Source organism: Orcinus orca, chromosome 20 (assembly GCF_937001465.1).
Source record: "Orcinus orca chromosome 20, mOrcOrc1.1, whole genome shotgun sequence".
Classification (NCBI taxonomy): domain Eukaryota; kingdom Metazoa; phylum Chordata; class Mammalia; order Artiodactyla; family Delphinidae; genus Orcinus; species Orcinus orca.
In genome coordinates, this window is record NC_064578.1 from 31782899 (window position 1) to 31804873 (window position 21975).

General features: G+C 40.6%; 1 protein-coding gene across 2 annotated transcripts in view; it reads left to right on the plus strand.

Annotated features, from left to right (window-relative positions):
* The window catches only part of TOX3 (TOX high mobility group box family member 3), a 107135-nt gene that overhangs the window by 54326 nt on the left and 30834 nt on the right, over positions 1-21975 (plus strand). For both annotated transcript variants that reach the window (XM_033418937.2, XM_049703349.1), the window contains exon 2: positions 20614-20679. In XM_033418937.2, the coding sequence (XP_033274828.2) occupies positions 20614-20679 (66 nt within the window). The remainder of the gene's footprint in view (positions 1-20613; positions 20680-21975) is intronic.

Genomic DNA, 21975 nt, shown 5'->3' on the forward strand with positions numbered 1-21975 from the left:
TCTTGCAAAAGAGTCAGATGGTCCTTGCCCTTAAGGACCTTCCAGTGTGGTAGGAGATGTGGGTGGTGGGATAAAGCATAGGAAGAATTCGTCATTATCAGCACATGCTGAGCATCATAAAAGAGATGGGAAGGAAGGGCTTTGAAGATTCCAAAGAAAGAGACAGCAACTCTGGTAGCCTGAGCTGGGAAGAATCCTGCAGGAGAGGAGGTGTTTGCACTGCATCTTGATGAAAGCATGGAATTTCAATGGGAGGCCATTAGCTGGGGGCAGGGTTATGTTAGGATGGGGGTGGAGAGAAGCAGCGTTTCAGATGGAGGAGGTGGCCTGAAGCTGGGAAAGAGTGGGATGTATTCAAGAAAGAAAATATATACCAGGAGGCTACAGATGCAGAAAGTACAGTTAGTTACTCATTTTCAAGTTCGGGGACCTGGAAGTTTATCTTTTGCTTGCTTAATAGAGCTCACAGGACCTCAGATGAAGGGCGGAAGATTCAAGGTGGATGAATTTCATTCTTTTTCTTTTTAATTATTGGAGTATAGTGTTAGTTTCAGGTGTATAGCAAAGTGATTCAGTTACACACATACATGTATATATCTACATTTTTTTTCGATTCTTTTCCATTATAGTTTATTACAAGATAGTGAATATAGTTCCCTGTGCTTTATCGTAAACCCTTATCGTTTATCTGTTTTATATATGGTAGTGTGCATCTGTTAATCCCATACTCCCAATTTATCCCTCCCCCACTCCTTCCCCTTTGGTGACCATAAGTTTGTTTTCTATGTCTGTGAGGGTGTTTCTGTTTCGTAAATAGTTCATTTGTACTATTTTTTAGATTCCACATATAGTGATATCCTATAATATTTGTCTTCCTCTGTCTGACTTACTTCACTTGATATGATCATCTCTAGGTCCATCCATGTTGCTGCAAATGGCATTCTTTCTGAATTTCGCTATACATATCAGAATCTGGAGGAAATTTTACTTTTCTCTATTAGTCGCTAAGTTTTTGATTCCAAAAATTACAGACTTGTAAGAATTCATATTGATGGCTTCATAGACAAACTGTGAGTTGTAAAGGGCCCCAACATCCACATTTATCGCAACCAAATTGCTTTGTGAGAAGTGGTTTCAAATTTATTAGAAATTTCCTCCAATTTCCAGTTAATATTTCATTCCTTAACTTTAACTACAAAATCTGGTCTGATTCTCTTGTTTTTAAAACAATATTGAGAAGATAATGTGACAGTGGCAGTTTCAGGCTTCCAAACTTGTTGTCCTAGAGATAGAAGCAATCCCTTTAACCCTGTGTCTTCTAGATGTCCTTTCCTTCTGAACACATCTGGATAATTCCTCATCTTTAAAGGGTGTGGGTGAATAAAATTGGAGAGAGGAAGTATTTCTTGCTCCATTACATGTATGTTTAATTTTGAGCTACCCCTATTTTAGAATTAAGTACTGCGGTGAAATCAATCTACACTACCTTTTAACATATGACATTTCGTAGCTGTGAAAGGGTATTGGGAAAGCTCATTTTTCTCCCTTTTGCCACCACTCGTGATGAAGCGGATGTCTTCCTTTTTCCTTTTCTTTCATCTATGACTCAGCTGCTCCGGTGGGGAGGGATGTGAGGTGGAGAGGTAAGGCATGGCACTGCCGTGTGCTTATCATGGCCCGAAACCAACAGTTTCTGGGCCATACAGCTCTTCCAGATCATTGGCAAACAAGGCTTTTTCACTAATCCCAGAAAATACATCTTCTGCTTTATTATAAGAAAATCTTTTTTGTCCCTTTGTTCTAAGGGTTTTTCCTTTAAAGATGTTTTTGGACTCTGTTTATCTATTGAGGGATAATTTATATGCTAAGAGCATAATGCTTATTATTTTTTCTCCCATAATAAATCAAGATTGCAGGGTAGGCATTCGTCACATTTATTTACTTATTTGTTCATTTGTTTATTACAACATTGATTTAAAACATTAAATAAGTTTCATCATATTTTCTTTATATCAGTAAAATCCTCTGTAGCCACAACCTTCCCTCTTGCTTCTCCACTTTTCTCTTCTCCCACCAAAACTGGAGTTGAGTATTAGAGTTTCTTTTGGACGTGGTTCCATGTCATTGCCTGCGTGTCTATATTGTCTTCACAACCCCTTGAGGGCAGCTGGTACTACCCCTTCCTTATCTTTCTGCTAAGTGCCTTTTGTGAACAGCAAAGTGTCTTGGTGTCACTAAATCCAACAGACGTTGAAATTAAGTTTTCGCAGTATTTAAAAGGGCCAGTTCCTCTCTTCTTACTGTAGTTTCTCTTGACGTTGGGAATGCCACTCTCTCTAGGCTGCACTTCTACAACCCTCGCCACGCTTTCACAGGCTCCTTTGCTGAGTCAACATCCTGGACTTTAAATATTGGAGTTGCTCAAGGTTCTGTTCTAGGCCTCTTCTCTTCCCAGTGCTATTCATGTTCATGGCTTCACTGAACATCTGCACCTGTGAGTCTTACAAAGATTCTCACAAAAAATTCTCTCTATTCCAGACCTTTCCCATAAACTACAGATGTTTCTTGGTCCCTCAATCCCAGTTGTTACCAAACACAAGTTCGTGTGCCCGATGCACAGTGAGGCCAAACAATACCTAAACATCGGAGTTTAGAGCAGGAAAAGGTTTATTGCAGGGCCATGCAAGGAGACAGGTGGCTTGTGCCCAAAAAACCTTGCACTCCTCTAAGGGTTTCAGCAAAGCACTTTTAAAGGCAAGGTGAGGGAGAGGTGTGATTAGTTGTTGCAGACTTCTTGGTTTTGGAATCCTTTGTTCTTGTAGCTGTCAATACAGGTCAGGTCACATGTTCCTGTAAACCTCCAACCGACCAAATGCTCTTCTCTGTTCTGCAACTTTTTGTCTCTATATGAATGGACTCTTAAAGGTCAGAGCCCTGAGACTAGGCTATCCTGTATATTGTAGGCTGTAGGCAACTTTTTTTTTTTTACAAAAGGTGCAGAGCCAGCATGACTAAGCACAGGCAGTAGAACAGATCTAATATGGAGTCGCTTGTTCTTGCCTATTATAAAACTACAGATGTTTCTGGGTCCCTCGATCTCAACACATTTAAAATGCACCCATGATTCAGCCCACCCCCCATCCCCAAGTCTGATTCTGTTCCGCTTCCTCTGTTTGGATGAATGGCACTGCCACCCTCCAGTTACACGAGCCCCAAACCTAGCCATCTTCCTTGATAGCAGCCCCTTCTCCCTCACCCCTCTCAACTCATTATGGAGTCCAGGGGAAATCCCTGGATTCCATCCACTCCTCAACTTTCCCCATCTTCACTTCCCTACCCCCACCATTCCCACCTTAGTTAATGCTACTATCACCTCTCATCTCGTCTGTTGCAATATCTTCCTTCTGGTCTACCAGCATCTATTGTAATCCATTCTGTACCCTCTGTCCTTCTGCAAGGCATACTTCCCAGGTGAAGTCTCACCAAATATTTCTGTAATCATTTAATTGCTATCTTATCTCTCTTCTCCAGACTATATGTTCCACGGAGTCAGGAACCATCATTTTTGGCTCATGTCATATTCTCAGTATTTAAGCAAACTCCCTGGCACATAGATGTTCTCAGAATATATTTGTTGCAAGAATGAGTAAATGAATGAACAGTAAAAATTGATTATTGCTGTTTCTGTTTTTCAATATTTTTATTTATTATGTGCTCTGTGCTGATAGAGATTAAAGAAATCCTTCTTGGGAGCAGTTCCATTGAAAATACATAGTTTCTCTGATTACAGAACTAGTAGGTGCTAACTTTAGAAAGCACAAAAAAAAGAAAAAATTCTTTCACACTGTATATGGTTTTGAAGCATGGTTTTCTATTAAACCAGGACCGTTATCCTACGACATTAAAACCACTTTAGAATTGTTTAAAATAAAATCCACGACATACAGCCTTTCTAGAATGTTTATATTTGATGCAGTATCATTCTTGGGAAGACCTTGTTTAGCTAATGGAGTTATGAACTGTTGGAGTTCGTAAGGTTTAATGACTGTTAGGCTCCATTTAAAATATGTGACGTTGTGCTTATTGTCAAAGATCTGTTTTCTACTTCAGTACAACTGCTACTTTGTAAAACTCCATGTTGTTATCTGGACCTTCCATCATTCAGATTTCTCAAGACCAGGGTGAGCATTCCGTGGTTAATATATGTCCCAAATCAACACTTGATATAGTTCCAGATGGCCATCTACAGCATCCACTTCAGGTTCTGCCATTAGAAATTAAATCTTGTCTCTTTGGTAAAGTTACTTTCCTTGTATTAAAAAGTGCCCTGACTAGTAGGGGAAGCAACTTTAAAAGCTTTTGCCCAACAGTGGAGAGAAAGCAGGTGAGGGTTTCCTTGTAGCTCTTGTTTTCGAAAGGCACGTGCAGGGAGTTGATAGTTGTTCAATGCCAGAATGAGATGAACACTTGGTGTTTTGTCAGCCCTTCTTTTCTGGTCAGTGCAAGGGTCAAGAACTTTGACTTAATAGAATACGTTTCCTGTTATCTCTGGAGGGTTTATTTTCCCATGTAGAAGCATCATCTTTTATGTTGAGAGTTTCCCTTTTATATGTACCTTTCCCCCCTAGTTGTTCATTAGGATATTCAGCTTCACCTCTTTATAATCTGATGAAAGTCGTTAAAACATGATGAAAGTGAAACAGTTTGGGCGGTAGGTGTAGTTTTGGGGGGCATGGTCTTTCTGTGAGCACTTATTTTGTGTATGGAGTGTTTAGACAGCACAGTGAAGGGAACAGCTCGTGGCCAGTGCCAGATGGACATCCCTCACGGAATCTGTTCCTTATCCCAGGGGCCCTATTATACAGGGTTTATTTTCAACATTAACCTTTTTTTTTCTTTTTTTTTTTGCGGTACGCGGGCCTCTCACTGTTGTGGCCTCTCCCGTTGCGGAACACAGGCTCTGGACGCGCAGGCTCAGCGGCCATGGCTCACGGGCCTAGCCACTCCACGGCATGTGGGATCCTCCCGGACCGGGGCACGAACCCGTGTCCCCTGCATCGGCAGGCAGACTCTCAACCACTGCGCCACCAGGGAAGCCCCCTAGCTTGTCTTTTTTAAGAAGTTTCTGAGCAAAAATTTCCTCCCCTAATAGGTTGCATTTTAACTGTGGCTAGCAGGAGAATGAGTACATTTTTAGATAGGATGCACATACTGTTTTTAGTTTAACATGCAGCCTAGCTAATAGCCCTTTGTGATTGTTTTAAGATTTTTACATGTCTTACCTCCCTTGGGGTAACTTTTGCCTTTACAACTTGATATAATTTGCCTTCATATAGTTGAGTCACTCTTCTGGAATAGAATTTGGATTTTGCTGAAGTGAGTAAAATTTGATATATGATTTAAGAATAGCTGCTTATAAATTGCTGTATAATCACATCTTTTTAAATTCATGCAAAGAAATGTTAAGGTAATCTTGAATGTACTGGTGTACAACGACTGTTTGGGATTCCAAGAATAAAATGCTTCCCTTATTTAGGGATACTTAAATTCATGGTTATTTTATGTAAAATGCTAAAATAAGTTTGAGTTATACACCAGATTAACACTGACATCTTGACTGAATTCCATTATTTGTCTTCAAGATGAAAGCCAACAGTTCCTACTTTGAAGGGATTTTATTTTATGATTATGTTTAAAAATCCATTAGCCTCATACTCAAACGAATTGAAACATAGGCCTAGAAGTGGGGGGGAACCTCCTTTAAAAATAAATATAAGGTATAAAATCTTAAGTTACGGATTTCGGGATAGCTGTTTGGGAGGAATGTAATTTCCCTCCCTCCTGCCCCAAGACCTTATCAGAAGTGGGATTTAGAGTCTCGTGTGAGCCCTTTCCTAGTAAAAGGTTTTAGATAAATAAGCAAACATAACTGGTAAGATACAGAGAACTAATGAAAGCTATACGATCGCCCATCTGGTAAAAAGTTGTCCCTGCAGAATTCAGGCAATCATAAAATCACAGAAAAATGTATGTAATCAAGATATTCTTGCAGTGTGAGCGAAAACTCCCAACCCTACACTGTAAAGCACTAGCCTTGACATGCTTCCGTAGCCAGAACAGAAACAGGGTTCTCGTACACTCTTATAATTTCTTATCAAGTATCTGAGACTTGTTCTTAAGCTTTTGGAAATGATAGATGTGAATTAATAGACATTTATAGACATCATATGTAATCCTGTTTGATTTAAATGATTATGTATTATGTGTGCTGGCCAACTCTTATCATTGATGATTTTTGAGTTAAGCGGGCTTCCAGTATTTGGTGTAACAAATATGACTGAGACTGGAAAATAAACACATTAAGTCACTTATCATTCTTCGAGAAGAATTTGTAGGTTTATTGCTCTTTTTAAAATGTTAGCCTTAGAATAACGTCTTAAACTATTTCTACTTCTTGACTTATTCAAAACAGGGAAGAAACACGCAACTGAGTATTTATATAAATGGAAAGCTTCAGAGTTGACAACCAACTAGTTGATACATATTTGAAACACATTTAAGATAATCCTTAATTGCAGTCAATAATCTTATAAGTAGATATATCCAAAATCAGCATAATGCCCACTTGAAGAAGGAACACTGATTGTGTTTGGAGAGTGTAGAAGCAATAATCCTGTAATACGTATTTTAAAATACTTTAAATAGCTTTTGTTTATGCTTAACGTATGAACTGATCTATATCAGGATTTCTCAGTCTTGGCACTATTAGCGTTTTGGATGGGATAATTTTTTGATGCAGGAGCTGCTCAGTGCATTGCAGGATGTTTAGCAACATCCCTGGCTTTTACCCACTAGATGCCAGAACACTCTGGTCATGACAATAAAAACTCTCTCCAGTCAGGATCACATATCCCCTGGGGGGCAAAATTGCCCCTGGTTGGGAACCACTGGTCCGTATATCTGTGTATTTGTATCTGTATATCTATAGCTTTATCTGCATCTCTATATGAGTATATTTGTTTTAGGCACCCAGACATGATATGACACAGTTTAGGAGCATTAAATTTTATACTTTAGCGATCAAAGAGTGGAAGACAATGTAGAAAATCATTGATGTTTTGACGGAATTCGTACTAACTCATAATTAGAGGGATTGATTGAAATTAGAGAACACGTTGTTTTACCTTTGGTTGGTAGAGTTTGGTTACTGAACTAGAGAAATGCTGTAATTAGTTGAAATGTTTTCATTTAAAAATACTGAGGAACATTTTGCTTAATGTGTGGTTCCGTTTTTACATTTGAAATTTCATAGGGTTGTGTGAGAAGCAAGGCCCGGGAGACTGATTGAAGGTATTCAGTATAAATATGTCATGTCATTAGAGACCTGAAAGTTTGCTTTCAGTGGAAAGTCTCTGAGGTCCTTAGTCTTTTGATTGCAGCGTGAACTACAAAGTCTGGCAGTACAAGGAAAATAACTCAGATTTTATCTTAGATGACTTTCCATTTCTATTTTGTTTTAAGACTTGGCAGTGCTTTGACAAACCCTCACAGTGGTTCACCTGAATTTGAAGTGGACTGAGTCATGTGCCCAAAAATATAATGGCTTAGCTACACACCGAAGCTGCCAATTGCAAGGACCCCTGAGTTGATACTGAGGCCATATCAGTTGAGTATTTCCTGTGGGCCAGGCCATGGTGCTGCAATGGCCAGTGGGTCACATACAGCCCCTGCCCTCGAGGGAGATATGAAAATGGATCATTTTAGCACAGTGATGTACAGGTTGCCTCAGAGCTTGGAAGAAGAGAATCCAGTGCAGCCAGGGGTGGGCAAGGTGGTGCCAAGGAAGGCTTTTCCAAGGTGTTGTTTTCTTTTTTTTTCTTTCGGTTTTATTGAGATATAATTGACGTACAGCATGGTATAAGTTTAAGGTGTGCAGTATAATGATTTGACTTACATTATGAAATGATTACCACAATAAGTTTCGGGAACATTCATCATCTCATTCAGATACAAAATTAAAGAAATAGAAAACAAATTTTTTCCAAGCGATGAGAACTCTTAGGATTTATTCTCTTAATGAGTTTCATATATAACAGGCAGCAGTGTTAATTATCATGTTGTATGCTACATCCCTAGTACTTATTTATCTTATACTGGAATCTCGTACCTTTTGACCACCTTTATTCAATTCCTTCTCCCCCTCCCTCCCGCCCCCGCAACCACAAATCTGATCTCTTTCTCCATGAATTTGTTTGTATTTGAAGTATAACTGACCTACAGCACTATGTTATTTCCTGTTACACAGCATAGCGATTCGACATTTCTATGCATTTCAAAATGATCACTACGATATGTCACCATACAAAGATGCTACCTAGTTATTGACTATATTCCCCACACTGTACATTTCGTATCTGTGACTCATTTGCTTTGTTTTGCAACTGGAAGTTTGTACCTTTTACTCCCAGAAACCTATTTCTATCCTCCCCCCACCACCTCCCCTCTAGCAGCCTTCTGTTCTCTGTATCTGTGAGTCTGTTTTGTTATGTTTGTTCTTTTTTGTTGTTTGTTTTTTAGATTCACATATAAATGAAATCATATGGTATTTGTCTTTCCCTGTTTGACTTACTACACTTATCACAATACCCTCTAGGTCCACCCATGTTGTTGCAAAAGGCAAGATTTCTTTCTTTTTTATGGCTGAGTAGTATTCCATTGTATACTACTACATACGCATCTTCTTTATCCATTTACCTGTTGATGGACATTTAGCTTGTTTCCATATCTTGGCTATTGTGAATAATGCTGCAATGAACATCAGGGTGCATATATGTTTTCAAATTAGTGTTTTTGTTTTCTTCAGATAAATATCCAGGAGTGGAATTACTGGATCTTATGGTAGTTCTATTTTTAATTTTTTGAGGAATCTCCATACTGTTTTCCATAGTGGCTGCACCAACTTACATTCCCATCAACAGTGCAGAAGGGTTCCCTTCCTTTTCTCCGCATTCCAAGGTGGTGTTTCCTGAGCATCCTTGTAGATGATACCTACTGTGTGCATCAGTGGATCTACTTATTATAAACGAATCCACACTAAAGTGCCCATGACAGATGAGAACTAAGTTGTTCTTCCTCCCAGGGATATTAGAATTTATTACGAGACACAGCCCTTTCTAAACCCAGCCGATGCACTACCGGTAACGGAAATTTGCATGTGAATGTCAGATCTTTTGGGGACAGGGCAGGGATCTTTCTGGTTCTTACAGTGACATCAAAGAAAGTAGCCACTTTTTCTCTCCGGATTAATGGCTATTCTTAGCTCTCATTTCAGTACTTTTCAAGAAACCAAAACAGACCAAGCACGTCTAATTTACAAGTTGCTATCATGATATAAAAGATGCCCACAGTTTGTCAAATACAATGGAAGACACACAGAAAAAACATTATTCTTACCTTCTGCAAGTTACACTCTGAAACTTTTCTTCTGCTTATTGTCGGCTGATATTCCTTCTCCTCTGTCTTCAGTCTTTCCTCTACTTGCAAACATCTGCAAGTGGCCTTTTATCCATACAGCATGTCTGAGCTAAACCTCTCCAGAGAGCAGTCTGTACTTACTGGTTCCCATATCTACTCTCCCTCTGTCCTCTCTGCCAAGAATGCATGCATCCCCGTTTCTTTGTCTGCCAGGCCAACTTTATGACAAGTAGTTTTCTCTACCAGAATGCTCTTGTCTCATAGGCAAGTGCCTACACATCCTTCATGACCCCCATTTAAATGGCTCCTCTTATTTGAAAACTTCTGCTGACTTTCCAGGGGGGGAGTGCTTTGCTTATATCTCTAGAGCAGCACCTGTCATGTGGCGTCCTACCTATCTTTTCCATTAAAGCTCTTCTTGGGTAGAAACTGAGTCTTATTCACATATTTTTTACCCAATATCTACTGTCTTTTATATTGTAGGCACTTAATAAATATTGCGTGAAATGTTTCAATGATCCATTTATTTTTCCCACATTACCAAATTCCTACCTTTCTAGGCTCTTCACTCTCAACTTCTTTGTGTGTTTTTTTTTTAAATCATGTGTCTCTTCCATATAAGACCCTTTGCTGGGGGCTTTGTCTTACGTTACTTCTCCTTACGTAGCCCAGTCCCACAAAGTTCTATCCTTTCCTCCTTAGAAATGAGGAAACGGGGCTTCCCTGGTGGCGCAGTGGTTGAGAGTCCACCTGCCGATGCAGGGGACACGGGTTCGTGCCCCGGTCCGGGAAGATCCCACATGCCGCGGAGCGGCTGGGCCCGTGAGCCATGGCCGCTGAGCCTGCACGTCCAGAGCCTGTGCTCCGCAACGGGAGAGGCCACAACAGTGAGAGGCCCGCGTACTGCAAAAAAAAAAAAAAATGAGGAAGCAGAAGCTCAGAGAGGTAACATGAAGCAATATACCTGATGATACCCAGCATGTAAGTGGTAAAGCTGGGACTTGAACTTGGATCTTTCTGGCTCATTCATTGACTCATGCATTCCACTGATAATACTGATACTTACTGGGGGCAGCCATACTTACACTGGGACCAGAGGAAACCACGTGGAACCAGACGAATTCCTTGTCACCACGGACTCCGTTCTAGTAAGATGAGAGACGGACAACCAAATGGGGTGAAGTCAGGCAGTGACAAGTCCTGTGAAGGGACATAAAGCCAGGGAATAGACAAAAGACCGAGGCTGGGGGTGTATGTGCCATTGTAGCTAAACTGACCTGGGGAGGGACATTAAGCAGGAACCTACATAAATAATGACAGAGGGGAGAGCAGTCCAGGCAGGAAGGGCAGCAGGGCGCTGGCCTGGAGAAGGGAGCGAGGAACAGCTGGGGCAGAGCGCCTGGAGCTGAGCGGGCGAGAGTGACCCTCTTAGGTGGGAGTTTGGAGAAGGAACCAGCAGCCAGATCATGTGGGAACTTGTAGCCCATGGACAGGAGGAGTAAGGATTTTACTCTGAATATCACTGTGAAGCCATTGGAGTTCTTTAGGTAGTAACACCCTCCTGTGCTGTCATATAAGCCACAGCAGTTTGTAAAACAGCTATGCTTGGTCTGTTTTGGTTTCTGCAAGACTCTTTGAAATGTCACCTTAGCCATGAGTACAGATAGAAAAGGGGGCTTTTTGTGCTTTAACCCATTTAGTTCTCAAAACCCCCCGGATGAGGCAAATGGTATTCTTATCCCAGCAGTAGAGATGGAAAAACTGAAGGCCACAGAGGCTAACTAGCTTGTGCACAATTACATGGCTAGCAAGTAGCCCAGCTGGGGTTTGAACTTGTCCTTAAGATGAGCTCGGTAACTTGCCTACCATCCCATAACTAGCTCGGCAGGATTGGAGTACAAAGCCGGTTAGTCTGACTCGTGATCTCAAAGTGCTGTCTGTATTTCATTCTTCCTCCTATTGCCTCTGCCCAGTCTTGGCATCTGCAACTTTGCGCCAGGCTTGCCGTGTTAACTGGTCTCCCAGCTTCTGTCTTTCCAATCTTGCACACCTCCCACTAGCTATGTGCTCAGGGGCGGGCTTTACATCTCTCTCGCTACCTCTTCCCTCCAACAAAATCCTTCCTGGGCCTTCCTGTTCAGTGCATTTCAACATACTTAGACTGTCCAGGGCCCTCCAGAGCCTGGCTGCAGACCGTCTCTCCTAGCTCACCCCACCTTCCCTCCATACCTACCCCTCCCCTGCAGCCAGAAAGGTCTCTGTTTGTTCCTGGAAAGAAGCCAGTACACACTGAGGTCTGCAGCTTCGCTCACCCCATCCTCTCTGCCTGGGACACCCCCTCCTAATGCCTTCTTCCTTGGTTCAAGACGTGTTCCTCGGAAAGGCCATTCCCTTTTGATTCCGTCTCCTAAACTTGCAGACCATTTGTCCGTGTCACTCACTGACCTGGCCCTTCGGTTGATAACTATTTTTGTCGTATCACCCTAACTGAATTGTCATTGCTTAAAAACAACAAACATGCCTTCTACTTCTACTTCTTGATGTCTTCAGAAAGGTAGATATAGCCCCAACCATATCCTTTTAGTTAGCATCTAATAGGTACTCACTGAAGTGTTGGTAAGGCTTTTGGGAGGAAGTGAGATAAACTATAATTACACAAAAGGCACGGTTACTCCACAGCATATTTGGCCCCTTTTGGTGTGTATTTAAGGAAAATCAGCCCTTTTCCTATTTTCTGAACGTTGGTGATGCTCGGTTGCTGGGCCAGTCCCAAAGATTGCTCCATATTTGCTAAAAAGAAAACTTGATTTGAGAAGCTTAATACCCTCTCCCCTACTTATATTTGTTTTTCTGATATTAAACAAGTGCAGTTGGGTTTCAGAAGTTGTTGGGACTTTTTTTTCTTTCTTTTTTTTTTCTTGCTACTTCTAATTAGTCCAGATGGCTATGCAATTCACAGACTCAAATGGGTCCAGATCATGAAAATCCAAAGGCCTCCCTGTTTGGGTAGAGTCCATATGTTTAGGCATTGTTGTTTCTTGTGTGGGTCCACAGAACGTGTTGAAAAATCTAACAGTGGAACTTGCATTTCCTACTTGGTCCAAGTTAGGATGTTTCAGTCCTTCTGGTCATGAGGGGAGGGGAGGGGGGGTCACCTCACAAGTGATTACTTTTTCCTCTAAGCAAGAAAGGTAATAAGAGATTGTAAATAATTGAACGAAGCCTTTATTACTCTAAACACTACAGCCTGTGCTATATGAGCATTTCGGGAAGATCAACATCCAGTATATGGAAAGGGTTTTTAAAAAAGAAATTTCTACCCATTAGCCTAAAATTAATCAGGCTCATCGTTTTCAAGTATGAGTGTATTTTAGAGTTCCTGAGAAGCCCGTAAAAAAAAAATACAGATTTTTAAGTTCCTGCTGCCTAGAGATTCTGATATAGTAAATCCACGGTGGGGATCAGGTCATCTGCACCGCTACCAGGCATCTGGTTATTCCGTGGTCCCTAGCACCACACTTTGAGAAACTCTGACCTAGACTACAAAGCAAAAATTTCAAAAACCAGGATTTTTTTCAATGAGAAAAAAATCAACTATCAAATTTAATGCTCAGATTCTTGCCCCAGTGATGTTAGATTGTTGGCTTTCTCTTTTCTTTTTGCCCCTTTTTTCACTGCAGCTTGTTTTTGGCCACTGAAGGCATCCATCCTTACCACTCCAAGGCCTCTTTATCTTTTCTAGAAAAGGGTAAGTGCATTTGCTAGAATAAAGCATTTTTTTCAAGCTAAGTATCTCTAGTGTTTCAAATATTCATTTTATTAGAATGTATAATTCTTCCTATTACCACTTTTTCCCCATAAGCGTGGGTTTTGGAGGCACCTGTGGTAACAGATGCTTGGTTTATCCTCTTTATTTGAATTTCAAGTGCTTATTCTGTGCCCTGCTTGGCTTGGAGGACAATTCTACATACCATCATTTCACATCTAGAAATTAATTCATCTGTTTGTTCATTCAATTGAGATTTATTGAACACCTACTATTTATCAAACACTTTTCTTGGCACTGGGACATCAGTGTAAACAACAGATAACACATTCTTATTAAGTTTACAGTCTAGTGGGGGAGAAAGACAAGAAATATGTTGAAAAGTGTTATGGAAAAAATCAAGTAGGGAAAGAAGGGTAGAGTTCTAGAGGTGGAGGAGGGCTGCAAAGAAATTTTATACGTGGTCAGAGAGAAGGTGACATTTGAGAAAAGACTCAAAAGGAGGGAAGTGAGCAAGCCATGGGGACACTTGGAAGGACAACAGTCTGGGCACAGGAAACAGCCAGTGCAAAGGCCCTGGGACAGGAATGTGTCCGGGTCTTGAAGCAACAGCAAGGAGGCCGGCAGGGCTAGGGTAGGATAATCAAGGGGGGAGAACACTGGCAAAGGTCAGAGAAGAAATGGGACCATTGTACTGACTTGGGCTTCTTCCCTTGGGTGAATGAGCAGCCATTGCAGAGTTTTGAGCAGAGGAGCGATGTGATCTGCCTTGGATTTTCAAAGGATTTCTTTGGCTCTGTGCTGAGAATAGACTGTGGTGGGAGCACGGCAGAGCCAGCGGGACCTGCCAGGAGGCTGCAGCAGGGATGCAGGAGGGAACGGACGGCTGGGGCCTGCCTGAATCCTGTGGAGGGGTGGCAAGCGGTCAGCTTTGGATATAATTGGAAAGATGAGCCAACAGAGTCCTTTGATGACTTGATGAGGGAAGGGAGAGAGAAAGACTAGATTCAAGGATGATTTTTGGCCTGAATCACCGGAACTGAGTCACTTCCCCATCAAAGGAGATGAGGAGAGGCTGCGGGTGGAGTGGTTGGGGGAGAGGATGAGGAATTCAGTTTTGCTCACATGATTGAGATGCCTATTGACAACCAAGGGGAAGTGCTGTGGGCAATTGTATATATGAGTCCGGTGCTTGGGAGATAATTATCTAGGAGTTTTTAGTGTATGCAAAGGTAAATAATATTTTTGAAAGTTTATTTCTTTAAAAAAAATCTTGCTTTGTACTTGAACCTGTTAACATATGTGTGCATATGTATATATGTAAGTGTGTATAATTGTATATATGTGTGTGCATAATTCTCTCAATATATAATTGTATAATTAGCAGAATTATGTGTGTATATGTATGTCTGTTCTTCTGCTAATTATACCTCATAGTCCATTGTTTGCAGTTTTTTGTTTCTAGCCTATTGTTGACCCCCTAACCTTTGGTACAGACTGACTTTATTGACCGAGTCATTCTCCGTTTCCTGGTATGGCCCTCCACATTTACCTCTGATCATCATCAGTAGTATTATCATTCACCATATTGGGCTTGTGTTCACTCTTCTGGGCTTTCTATCTTGAAACAGATTACCACTGCTGAAAATGGTTAAAACTTGGTTACGTCTGGTAAGTTCTTTTCCGCGGGGCAGTTAACAGAGGCTTCGAGAGTGTGTGAGCTTAGCAGTGCAGCCTTCTCTATCATGTGACCATGCTTGGCACACTTGATCCATGATGGCACAGTTCATTCGTGTAAGCAACTTGACAGATGTCCTTACTGAGGCATCAAATTGGATGGTGTCTGCTAACAAATCTAATGGGAAAAAAGAAAAGAGAATTCAAAGGATTATCTTTTTTTTTTTTTTTTTAGGATTAAATTTGTGCCGTTTAGCTGTTTGATACCCTGTAGTTAATGCTGCTTTATTAGAAGCCCATACAATTCTTCACATGGGTGTCAAAATAATTTCAGTGAAAATGATGTTGTGTGGACTCATCAGGCTGAAGTCTTCGTCTTGTGATTACAGATGGGTTATTGTCTGCTGTTTCACTGTCTTCCAAGCCTTTTGCTGGACGAGCTAGACTTAACAATCTCCATTAATTTACTTTGGCATTTCACATGGCTCGTCAGGCCACAAACACGATGGTCTTTAATAATTTTTTTTTTAATCCTGCAATGCTCCTTTTTAATTGATGTACTTCATAAATTGTATTTGCCAAAGCTATAATTACTCATCAAGCAGTGAAAGCAAACCTACCTCCAAGTACAATGAAGATGTTCTTTTGTGAAATTATTAAGATACAGAAGTTCGACACGCAGAGTAATTGTTTTAGCACTGCTTTATAATTATATCTTTTGGGAATGTATCTTTGGGGATCACACCTATTAGAGCCTATCAAATTGGAAAGGACCGATCATCACCAGAGCACCTCATAAATGCCCCTGCCTCACAGTGACCATTTCCCAATATATATGAGGTCTTTAAAACACTTGGAATTGGCCTATTTCTTTCATAATGTTTTTAAATGCTCTTTAGAGTGGTTAACTCTCTGTTTCACCTGAGTTTCATTTAATTTATTTGAAATATTTTGTTCTGACTCTTGAAATCGCATAGAAGAACCTTATATCATTGGGTAGGGGATCCTGCAAGGAACATCAGTGGAGAGTTACCATCGAAAAAGTTTGGAAATAGGCTAAATTAAGGTGACTTAGAATCGCGTAGAAGAACCTTATATCATTGGGTAGGGGGTCCTGGAAGGAACATCAGTGGAGAGCTACCATTGAAAAAGTTTGGAAATAGGCCAAATTTAGGTGACTTAGAATCACATAATGTTGAAATTCGCATTTAGTTGATTCGCAAAATGCGTAAATTTTACCATGGTGCAAAACTACGATATTAGCTTTTATAAGAAGGATCCAGGGAGAGTAAGAAAGTACTGTCAATAAAGGATTTGGAACAAGGTTTCCCAGAGTGTGTTCCCACAAGGTGTCGTGGGGGAAACGAAAAGGAAGCGCTCCACAGCGAACCTGGGAGGGAAGTTTACCGTCTCCCACTTAAAGAAGAGTCAGGTGTGTCCAAGTAGGAACGTTGCTGTCTTTTGTGTCATTTTGTCTCCAGTGTCTTGCATGTTGTAGGCATAGAAATATTTGCTGAAGAGTGAACTGCAGGACTTCTCAGAGCCTTTAACTTTACAGCGAGCACTGTGACCCATCCAAGAGAGGGCGGTGATCCGCAGCCTTTCCCAGACGTATTGACTTTGGAACGCTTTTCTTGAGGAACGTTTTACTAGACTTAGTAAATGAGATACCCTCTGGGAAATTCAAGATTTGAGGAAGATCGTTAAAAATAAAGTTTTGAAATTGATCACTGAGTGAAATATTCAAGTTTTTTGCTGTGATTGGAACCTAAATGATACAGATTATGCAGCAGGAGGGATGTCAGACTTCATTGCTTGTATCTGTGATTTTGGGCAAGTTGCCTGACCCCGAAAAGCCTCAGTGTGTTCATCTGTAAAATAGGGATAGTAATTACGTTTTTCTAACTGGTTCTTGGGAAAATAAATTACATTTGGTCCCACTCTGGAAAGTTAAATGAAACTATGTAGAGGACTTCACTGGGTAAACCCTTATTATCATTATCATCATACAAAACTAAGGGATAGGCCTTCCCTGGTGGCACAGTGGTTGAGAGTCCGCCTGCCGATGCAGGGGACATGGGTTCATGCCCCAGTCCGGGAAAATCCCACATGCCGCGGAGTGGCTGGGCCTGTGAGCCGTGGCCGCTGGGCCTGCGCATCCAGAGCCTGTGCTCCGCAACGGGAGAGGCCACAACAGTGAGAGGCCCGCGTACCGCAAAAAAAAAAAAGTAAGGGATAAAATTGCTCCATTTAGTTGGTTATGATAGTTAGTTGGTTATGATACATTGAAGTTAAAATGCGATCGACCTTTCTCCCTCTCTCCCTTCCTTCAACAAATAGTGGAGGGCTTCTCACATGCCAGGCGTTGTTGTTAGTTCTGAGGGAGACAGCAGTGAACGCAATTAAGGCCCCTTCCCTCGTGGACCTAGGGTTTTTGTAATATAATGTGTTTACCGATGTCATGGTCTCTTAGAACATAAATTTAATTGTACACAATTCAGTTAAAGTTAACTGTTCTGAGGTCATTACATTAGAGATCTGCCCCAAAGGATCACTTTTTCTCTCAGAATTGGACCTGTTCTTACATGAAACAAGCAACACAAGATTCAGAGGTCATGTTTTAAAAGAAAATAAATAAAATTAAGCTAGCATTACTCGATAAGGTAAAGCCAGGGAAACGTGGGATCCCTTTCTTCCCGATCAGGTCCACCATGGCAGTCGGGTGGCCAGATTTAGCAAATAAAAACATACAACATGCAGTTATATTTGAATCCCCCATAAATAAAGAATAATTTTTTTTCTATAAGTAAATCCCAAATACTGCAAGGGACATACTTATACTAAAATAAAAAGTGGTATATTTAAAAATGAAATTTAACTGGGCATCCTGTATTTTTTTTTTTTCTGACCACCCTTCCTCTCTAAACCAGGGGCCCAGCCCACTGCGCAGAAGAAAGATGATTGCAACAAGTCAACGTTTGAATCCATCCGTGCAGAGGAGATATTTTACCCCAAACAGAATAGGAACTTTTGCTTCCATTTGAAATGATTTATAGCTGTTCCCGCCTGATCGCCGAGTGTTTCCAAATTAAAAGCCATTAATTAAGGCCTTATATAGATACAAAAGATATTCGAGGAGTGCTTTGTAATTCCAGCTCAGTACTTCAGGTGAGAGCTTTTCAAATTACGTGGACCACTGGAGCCACCTGCTTGAGGACCCACGGTGGGAGCCGTCTCGTGGCTCATCAGTGCGCCACCGTGCCAGCGTTGTTACTGATTTTTCTCATTTCTCCAGGGCAAATACTAATTAATGGATACAATTCACAGCTGATTAGCTGTGGTTTCTTCAGTAATTACATTCGCATACTAACTGTTCAGAAGAGGATTTCTAACCCAGTTCTTATTTCACTCGAAGCTTAATTTGTTTTTTGAATTGTTTAGGCCCTTCGTTAAATAGCCATTTTATTTTTCTTTGTTGTTTTAGGTGCTATTAGATAATAAGTGAGTTTAATCTTTAAAAAAATGCTCGCTGATAATGAGCTGTTTGCCTTAAATGGATTTCTAATTCCCCAACAAAACCTACATTTAAATAACAGTAAAGTTGTGATACAGGCTTTCCCGAGGTTTGAGTCAGGAATTGGTATGCGGAATATACATCGTGGCCCAAGTTCTCATAAATCTCCAAAAAGAACATTCTAAATGGAGGCCCGAGATCGTAATTCTAAAATCATTCATTCATCAAAAATTCCAAGATCAGGCTTCCCTGGTGGCGCAGTGGTTGAGAGTCCGCCTGCCGATGCAGAGGACACGGGTTCGTGCCCCTGTCCGGGAAGATCCCACGTGCCGCCGAGCGGCTGGGCCCATGAGCCATGGCCGCTGAGCCTGCGCTTCCGGAGCCTGTGCTCTGCAACGGAAGAGGCCACAGCAGTGAGAGGCCCGCGTACCGCAAAAAAAAAAAAAAAAAAAAAAATGGGGGAAAACTCTGTGTGTGTGTTCATGCTCCTGCTCACGTGTTTCTTTTTACTTTTAAAATGATTTTTAAAACACTTTATTGAGGTATCATGGACCTACAAAAAAACTGTACATATTTCATGTATACAACTTGATGAGTTTGGAGATAAGTATACATTTGTGAAGCCATCGCCATGTGTTTTGGATATCACGTGCCTTCAGAGAAACTAGATAAAGGGCTTTCTTACGCGCCACAAATACATCTTTCATAAATCCTTATAAAGATACTTATCCAAATGAATCTGAGGGCTCACTGTGTGAGGATGTATTTAGGTGGGATTTTACAGGGTGGGATTTGGCTTCTGTAGACCCTAACAGCGTTCTGGAACCCTTAGAGCCTTCCGTATAAATCCTGCTTGGTTCTTGGATCCCTGATATGAGAAAGTGCAGCGTGTCAGTCCCGCTTCTGTGAACGAATGCTACAGGTTCAGAGTCAGAGGATGAGAGCCTCCCAGAAATAAGTGCTTGTGGGTTTATTGGGAGGAGGATTATGTGGGTCTTTCATATCTATGTGTCTGTATCTATATTTATTCTCTGTACTTATCTGTGTGTTTGTATCTATCTGTGTACCTATCTCTTTGGGAAAATTGTGCCTTTTACTTTAAATAATTACTAGCTCTATTTATAATAGAAAATGGATATACATTTCACCCTGTGGAGACCAAACCTATGTGTTATTTGATGCATGAAAGGAAGGAAATAATACACTTTATAAAAAGAAGGGCATTCTTTTACCATTTAAAAATCATGAAAATAATATAGCTCCGGATAATTATGCTCACAGAGCCTTTCCACATTGCCAGACTGATAAGAGAATGTTTAAAGCAACAAAACGTTCCTACTTAGACCATCTGAATCTGAAAATACGTTTCTGCCAAAATCCAAGTTTTATATTTTGATAACAGGTCTCTAGAAGGAAAGAGCTTATGTCTGAAATGCTGATACAGTCTTATTTGTGATGGCCTGAATGGGCTATTGTGTTAGGGAATTAAATAAAAATTGCTGTGTTCATAGGATCCCGCTTATATGTTAAACCTCTTTGCACTTAATGTTACATTGAGAGATTAAATACCACTGTTTTCAACAGCTCTGATGGATATAGATATCGTTTTAAACTCTGGAGATTTAAAAAATACTCTTTAGTCTTATTATTTATTTATATTCATGCCACACCCCATTCACGGGAAAATAGAATTTGAGTCCTGGGAATTGAATTCTATTCACTTTAATTCACATTTTAACCTACCCACACTTGTGACATCTGTTCTTGAAAAGTAAGCTATGAAATCCCAACATGCTTTAAAAATGTGTCAGGGTGATTTTCTTAGAAACTCTTTTCCTGCTAACCTCTGACAAATGCCAGTTCGATAAACAACACCCACTAGTGACCAGTTGGCCAAATGTTTACAATTGTCTCCCTTTGCTATTAGTCTCGTTGAGAAACAACACTATTTTCTAGAATTATCGCGTTAGCTTAACTCGGTGCTTTATTTTCTGCGGGAACCAGCCGACAGCATATAGCATAGTGCTCTGAAATCTGTCACAGTTCACATTGGGTCCGAGTGAAACCACCCTTTTATCTCACAACACCAACGTTCTTTCCAAATCCCATCTAAGCAGTAAGTAAACCCCCAGAATTCTTTATGATGCTGCATATTAACATAAAACGATCTGTTTTCTTTCAGTTTGGAAATAACAATAACTACATGAATATGGCTGAAGCGAACAACGCTTTCTTTGCAGCCAGCGAGGTAGGTGTCTGCCTTAATGTATCTGTTCATGTTTTGTGTGTTATTTAGATCATTTAACAGGCTTGAAGGAAAAAGCCAAGTATTGAACTTATCTTGTTATTACGTGGCACAAGGAAACGACTTTGGAGGAAAAACGAGAAAAACCTATTGGAAAAGAAAATAACCTGACAAGTCTTTATCACTCGTCCATAGGCTGTTAGGAACGTTAGTAATTCACATACACATCTCTTGATGAAAAGAGTATAGATGCAAGCAAAAGTAAGTATATAAGAAAGGATAGAATATCTATCCAAACTATATTTGGAAACTAGGATGGAAGGGACTCCTAATAGAAAATATTTAAACTTCACACAGCTCTAGGGATAATTTCATTAAGTTGACATGGTTTGGGAACAGTGTGGCAGAACAGTATTACAATTTCTGGGGTCTTCAGTGAGAGTGGTGTAAAATGAGTGTTTTTGTTAGATTCCCACACCCGAGTACAGTGCCTGGCACATAGTAGTTGCTCAATAAATATGTATTGAATGAATGAATGAATGAATGGGCATGCTCCAAGACTCGGCTATAGCTAGGAAAATCAGTCGATGGATTTGAAATGCAACACCATGGTGGCTCTGAGTTTGTCTGCAGTTTACCAGTGCCCATGGAACAAACATATTTTTGTTGCTGTTTTCACTGCCCTTCCCTACTTAGTGACTTAAGGCTGCTGTCTTGGTCTCATTGGCCTGCCCTCCAGAACAGCCTCCATCTTGATTAGATCAAGAAAGAGCGGACATATGTATATGTATAACTGCCTCACTTTGCTGTGTAGCAGAAAGTAACACAACATTGTGAATCAGCTATACTCCAATACAAATTTTAAAAAAAAGAAATGGTTTCTTAAAAATGGTAGACTGTGAGATTTAAGATTTTAAAACAAGCACAAGCAGAAGTGAAATTTGTCCAAATGGAACATTTCCTCTTGTGATTCCTGTAATAAAAAGTCTTCATTTTCCAAATACATTCAACTATAGGAAACTGGACCAGCTTGACCCCAGAGAATGAAAATCATAATGGCTTCGTAAATGATCTCAGTTACAGGGAAGCAAGTGGTATGGAAGAAATTAACTTGGAGAAATTAGTAGAAAAAGTTGGGGAATCGAGGACTAAGGGTATCCGTAGATGAATCACTTTTGCAGTGACCATCATCTCTCTAACCAAGGATGCTGCCTGGATAAGGGAATATTGTTTGGCACTGGCTGCTGTGTTGTTTGTGATAATGAGCACAAACCCCATCTGTAAGGACAACATGATGTT